Genomic DNA, 6,552 nt, shown 5'->3' with positions numbered 1-6,552 from the left:
ATAACATGAATTGCATCACTTCTCCAAATGGATGACATGATAAATCTACAATGCATGTCCGGACATGAGGTGTATAATATTTCAAGTGGAGAAGTTGCCACAATCATGTTCCGCAATACCATCAGAGCCAAAGTCTGATTCAGGAATCTTCGCAAACCACGCCGACCGTTGGATATTCGATAAAGTCAGAGATTCAGGCAAAATTCCACCGAACAACGAATTGACCCATGCGTCAATCACAGCTTCCATGCCGACAAAGCGTCTGAGGACCAATTCCTTCCGCATATCAACCGTTGACATAAAATCAACGGTTATGATCATATCCACGTGGGACAGCTACAGTTCTACTTCGTTATCGTGATCCGCGGGTGCAAGTATAGAGATGCCAAATCCGCGCGGTGCGATATTCCTTTTCGCGTCACTTCTAAATATTGATGATTTCGTATTTTATAAGAGTGGATTTGGTGTGTAATTGGCGCGGGCCGATCTCAGATTTGGTTGGTGATGTATACAAACCCTATTCGGATTTCTGGTATGGATTCTTAGTTCTAAGAATGGATGCTTGATGCTTTTCTCCTGCAATCTTCGCGCGCTTTCTCGCTTTTCTCCCCCCTTTTCTGCTTCCTCTTTGTTTTTTTTTTTGTTTTTTTGTTTTTTTTTCGGTGAATGATAGAAAGATTGAGAGGGTTGACTTGAGTAAGCTTATCAATTGAAGGGTTTTGTTTTGTTTATTTTTGTTTATTTTTTTAGTAAAATTGAGTCGTTTGATTGAGTAGAGGCACTGTGGTGTTTGTAGGGTTTGATTTATGCTGTTCGATGAAATTTTGTTAGGGTTTTGGTAGATCTTGTGATGGGAAATAAATGATTATTGAACTTTAATGAGTACTTTTTATCTTTTTGGTAATATTAATGAATACTGCTTATTAGGTGGGTATTAAATAAGAGCATCTATCGCAGGTGTTTTATGATCGAGCAGGTTATCATTGGTGATTGAAGGTTATTTTAATCATATGATTAGCATTAGGTCCATATGCTTTCATACTGTCTTTTGAAGCACTTAGAAATCATATCAGTGATTACTCTTTTAGACTACATATTTCTGACATTAATGTGATTTCTAAGCTCAATAATCGGTAGAACTCGGAAGAGGGACAATGAGAGTAGTGCTCTATAAATATAAGATCATAATGATTGGAATGAGACAACTTCTTATATAAATTAGTTTAAAAATTATAGATTTTATTCCGCTGTTATAAAATCAAAAGTTAGGCGAGTCTTTCCCAAACCTCAACTCTTAAGACTCCATATGACAATCACATACCCTAATACTAATCCTATTAAGCCCTATTTATACCAAACAATAATAACTAATAATTGACTAAATTGCCTATTTAGCTTTGCCCCTAAAAAAAGTCTTCAAATTATTTAGCGGGCTCGGCGTGGTGGAAAGCACCGTGGGTGCCAGTCCAATACATAATTTATAGATTGATGTGATTGGGCCTGGCCAATGGACTAATGGAAGAAAAAAATATGCACGCTAAAGGGCGCATTTGGAAGAAGTTGAAAAAATTAAGAAGATTGTACGGTCAAATTGTCTCAATGAAACATAGCTACAATTAGTGCCAGAAGGCTTGTTTAAACTAAAGTCAATATCTTTTGTAGCATTTGATAGGATTGGAAGGAGAAGCCCATACTACATAGTTAGGAAATGTTCTCATGATGATGATTGTGGTAGCCGGGAGTTGCTTTTGGAGGCTGTATGTGAATGGATTTAGTGAGATTTAAGTTAAATTCTGACAATGATATTTTTAATTACAGGATTTATCAAATCCATCTACTTTTCAATTTCTTCTTAATTTTGCCTTAAATCCAAGATTTATCTTACTGTTGGCAGGATTTACTAAATCTGAATTTACATAATTTACCAAAGTTGTTGAAATCGTTACCATACATGATACAACCCCCCTTGATTTGAGTGCTTCTCTGTACTCATATCAACTTTTGTGTTCCTGCTTAATCTATCCATAAATTGTGATGTGGATGTTGAAAGAGAGTTTTGCAGTGGCAGTAGCTTGGTTTAATATTTGACATAGAGATTCAACAAGGAAAAGCACTTAGGGTTTTTTATTTTTTGTTTTAAAGATGTGCATATGATTTCCACCATCAGATTTTCTTTTAACAATCATTCAAGGATTTTCAGCGATGCAATAAATTAATATTTTCTTTGACTCCATCATTATGTCAGGTTGTAGAGGCGCCATTCATTTAAATGTGAAGATCTAGATCCGTGCTGCTCCGGCCTTCAATTTCTACCATGATCAAATCATATAAACCGGTGATTATGCTCATCTCTGATTGAGCAATATAGACATTCGTGTTTGATAGAGTATAGTTCTATTGTGGCAGTTTGTTTCCAGAATGTTGCTTGATATTCGTGGTTACCGCATCCTTCACCTGATGTTGGAGGTGTGGTTTTGGATGACAATATCGTTCATTATTATTTATTTGCCTTAAATTCTGTCCTTAGCATTGCCTTGATTCAACTGTGCATCTTATCCATCTTCTATTACTTCCAATTGATATATGAATCATTCTGATTTAAACAGGATTGTTTTTTGTTTCACATGGCGAAATATATAGTTGTACAAAATACTTATACTAATAGAAGGTTTTAGCGACCAATCGAGACTATATCTTCATAATTGGATTAAAAATACCTTTGACATGGCTGAATCCCAGCTTCTCATTGTTGCCGGCCTAACCGTTGCCTTGATTGGAATACTCACGTTCGCTTATGCCATGTTTCTATGGAGACGAAGTATTAGCCTAAGCTGGATGAGGGCGATAGCAAGATCAAAGAAAAACCGAAAGAAAAAGAACAAGGCTCCCGCTGCTGCTCATGTATGGAGCATCGAATCTGCTGCCCGTGCCAAAGGATTAAACTGTTGCGTATGTTTAGATTCACTCTCACCATCTCAATCCCTCGGACAGATGATGGCCTCAGATTATTTCTTTCACCGATGTGATGTCTGCGGTGCCGCTGCACACCTAATTTGTTCTTCCAAGGCACATAAAGATTGCAAATGTGTATCCATGGTTGGTTATAAACATGTAGTTCATCAGTGGGCTGTGCAGTGGGTGTTGATAGCTGGTAGATCTGAAGATATTTCTTATTGTAGTTACTGTGAAGAACCTTGCAGCGGATCATTTCTCGGTGGCTCTCCATTTTGGTGCTGTATGTGGTGCCAACGACTCGTGCATATAGATTGCCATGCAAGCTTGTCGAAGGAGATCGGCGATATATGTGATCTTGGGCCATTTAAGCGCCTTATTTTATCACCGCTTCACATAAAAGATGTGAGCAGAAGTGGCGGGATACTTAGTTCTATTACACATGGTGCAAATGAATTTGCATCGAATATACGTGAACATATGAAGAGCCCAAGTATGAAAGCTAAGCACACCAGTAACCCTACTGCTGATTCTGCAAACACTTCCAATTTAGTGGACTCATCTGCAGAAAGAGCGGTAGATTCCCACCAAACTCATAAGGGCTTTAATGAAAAACTAGAACATTTATCTGAGAAGCTTGATGCAGAAAATATACCTCCAAGTGGTGAAAATGGTTATAGGGAGGTGATGAAGCGATATGCTTTGAGAAGTTCTTCTTTCAACCAGAGTACTGATTCTGGTGTGGAAGGGACAAAGCTGAAATATGAGCTGATTGATTTACCTCCTGGTGCACGGCCGCTGCTGGTTTTCATCAACAAAAAGAGTGGAGCACAACGCACGGACTTGCTTAAGTTATGTTTGCGCTTTCTTCTGAATCCTGTACAGGTTTGTCTTTATATTCTATCCATTGAAATGACTTTTTTTTTGTGGGAAATTATGGACATTGATGATTGGTGATAATGGTTTCCTCTCATGTCTACAATTTTACATTCTTAATGTGCTTGTTAACGGAAAACATAGATTATTTCTGAGCTTGTCATCTTTGCTACTTTTATATTGTTTCAAAATGGTACCCAACTATTTCTATGTGGCTAATTTAATCTCAGAGTATTATATTTTTCCAAGTTAGTCTTCCAACTATACAAAATTAATCTAAGATGATCCCTTAAGATTAAATTGAGATTAATGTAGTTGAGGAACTAAATTAGGATCTATTTTGTATTATAATTTTTTATAGGATGTGCCGTTTTTTATCATTTTTCTATGATCAAGGGACTTGAGTTTAAGAAATCTGATGCTATAGTATTAAATTGGCTACACTCGAGTGGTCTGAGGACTACTTTGATTTTTTTTTTAAATTTTTGTTATTTATGAGCTCATTATCAATTTGTTTTGCAAAATACTTTAAATTATCTTCTTTCATTTTATGTTTCTGTTTTTTGTTCTTTGGTTCAATTAACACAATAGGATGTAATGGACATAAAAATTGATTATAGTTTTGAGTCCCCTTATTAAACAAAATCTATTGATGGCATGTGCATGATCACTATCTTGCTATTTATATTTGAAGAAAAGCTAAGGCAAACTTGTTTCCATTTTGTTCTTGTTTGTGTCTACTTAAAAGTTAATACTCCATTTGATCGATTTAGTTATACTTCTTAAATTACGATGTTGCCTTGTACATAGGCATAGGAATGATTCAATTTCAGATTGATTTGACCTCATCTCAAGAGCAACTCAAAGTAAAATGTTCTAATCACGATTAGTACCATGATTATTTATATTTTAGCTTTAATCTAATTTTTAGCTCTATCGAAGCTAAAAGCGATGCAACATGTTTTCAATGCATGATTTCTTAATGCAGATGTATGATGGGATACAAGGGATGCACAAAATCATGCACAAATATTCATATCCACAATTCATAAACACTTTGGTACTTACCATGTAGAAAAAAGAGGGAACTATCACTTAATTATCCTTACTAATCTTCAACCATAAGGCTATATTTATAGCAAAACCCTTCCCTCCTAATTTACAATCTTACCAAATATATCTGGCCAAAACTTATAAAAAAAATAATTCTGAAATAAACATAAATATGAAGAGAATAAAACTAATCAAGGAGTTTTCTAAATTATCTCCAATTTATCCATCAATCTCTCATTGGATTGTCAACCTTGTCTCACCACGAAAAGGAAGACGATCTTTATAGATTTTCACACTCCCTCTTAAGTTGGGTTGTAGTTGTTGTAGAGATCAAACTTGATATTAAAGATGTCACTTAATCGAAGAGCTTTGGTAAAGACATCAACAGCTTGTTGGTGTGTTGGGGTATAGCATAGATATATAATTTCATCATTAAAATTTTTCAGAGATAAAGTGCTTATTAATTTCGATGTGTTTGTTCCTGTCATAATGTACAGGGTTCTTGGCAAAACTGATAGCTGTTTGAGTGTCACAAAATATTTTTTTAGGCCTATTAGGGGCACACCCTAATTCTCGGCAAAACTGATAGCTGTTTGAGTGTCACAAAATATCAATGTCATAATATTAGGGGCACACCCTAATTCTCAGAACAATTTCTGAATCCAAATCCCTTCACTGATTTCTAAGACAATTGTGGATTAGACATTGATATAGGTTGATTAGGTGCTAAATCACTTAAAATTTACTATTATGCAATAGTTAATATTTTAGCTTTACATTCTTGCACTTTTATTGATTTTATATATGCTTAAAAATACAAGTATTTAATACTGCTGCTAGAAGATTTAATTTCTCAGCAACGACTCCAAAAATTTAATAACGGTTATAGATTCGATAAAGATGTATATATTAAATATTCAATAATGGTAAAGTCACACTTATCAACGCAAGTATACGTATCGCTCAAGTAATATAGGGCTCTAATGGAGTCCTAGATATCGATCCCACAGAAAGTAATATTATAACTACGAACTAAGATTTTAAAAAATCAAGACTTAATCACAACAATATAATTCAAATTGCTTATCTGTCACTAATAAACAATTGACATAAATAAATAATTTTAATAACTATTACATAACTAATTATACTAATAAAATTTCTAATGTGATATTCAATATACAAGAAAACATCTTTCTCCTTGTCAAAAAATTATAGTGAATGGATAAAGTGAATCAGTTCAAATTGTATTGTGCTAAATAGGAGCATACATATTCTTTACTCTTTGGTCCAGACATGAAGAACTTTGACTAATCCTATGCTTGGTTACTGAATTTGCGGCTAGGTTGGGAGGATACCGGCTCTCACTTCGGAGCTCCCATGTTCCCCTCGCCTGAGGGCTAATATCTACACTTCAGCACCCAAACGATATGACCAAATTGGGGATTTTACTCTGTCACTCTAAGGGTCCGTTTGGGGCAGTTTATAAGTGCGGGCAGCATTTTCAAAACGTCGCCGTACTGTTTGGTTCGCGCGTTTCATCAGCTTATCTGAAACTGCGTTTGGATTTTTACACTAAACGCAGGTCGCGGGTTGACCCCTGCGGCCAGCCCGCGGGCCGCGTTTCAGGATAAACTGCTTATCCTGAAACACACAAGCTGCCCCAAACGG

The 6,552-nt window shown here is 35.6% G+C and overlaps 1 protein-coding gene across 2 annotated transcripts in view; it reads left to right on the top strand.

Annotated features, from left to right (window-relative positions):
• Nucleotides 1–386: 386 nt before the first annotated feature.
• The window catches only part of LOC110019563 (diacylglycerol kinase 1), a 19,923-nt gene continuing 13,757 nt past the window's right edge, over nt 387–6,552 (top strand). Inside the window, exons 1-3 of one of the 2 annotated variants that reach the window (XM_020717281.1) lie at nt 387–532; nt 2,246–2,335; nt 2,607–3,837. In XM_020717281.1, coding sequence (XP_020572940.1) covers nt 2,725–3,837 — 1,113 coding nt within the window. In that variant the 5' untranslated portion in view covers nt 387–532; nt 2,246–2,335; nt 2,607–2,724. Of the gene's footprint in view, nt 533–2,245; nt 2,467–2,606; nt 3,838–6,552 lie in introns of both variants that reach the window. The other variant, XM_020717280.1, reaches the window with a different exon arrangement.

The sequence above is a fragment of the Phalaenopsis equestris genome, unplaced genomic scaffold, assembly GCF_001263595.1.
Source record: "Phalaenopsis equestris unplaced genomic scaffold, ASM126359v1 Scaffold000061, whole genome shotgun sequence".
NCBI classification, from domain to species: Eukaryota; Viridiplantae; Streptophyta; class Magnoliopsida; order Asparagales; family Orchidaceae; genus Phalaenopsis; species Phalaenopsis equestris.
The sequence above is the reverse complement of the archived record's forward strand: the minus strand, read 5'-3'. Positions and strand labels throughout refer to the sequence as shown.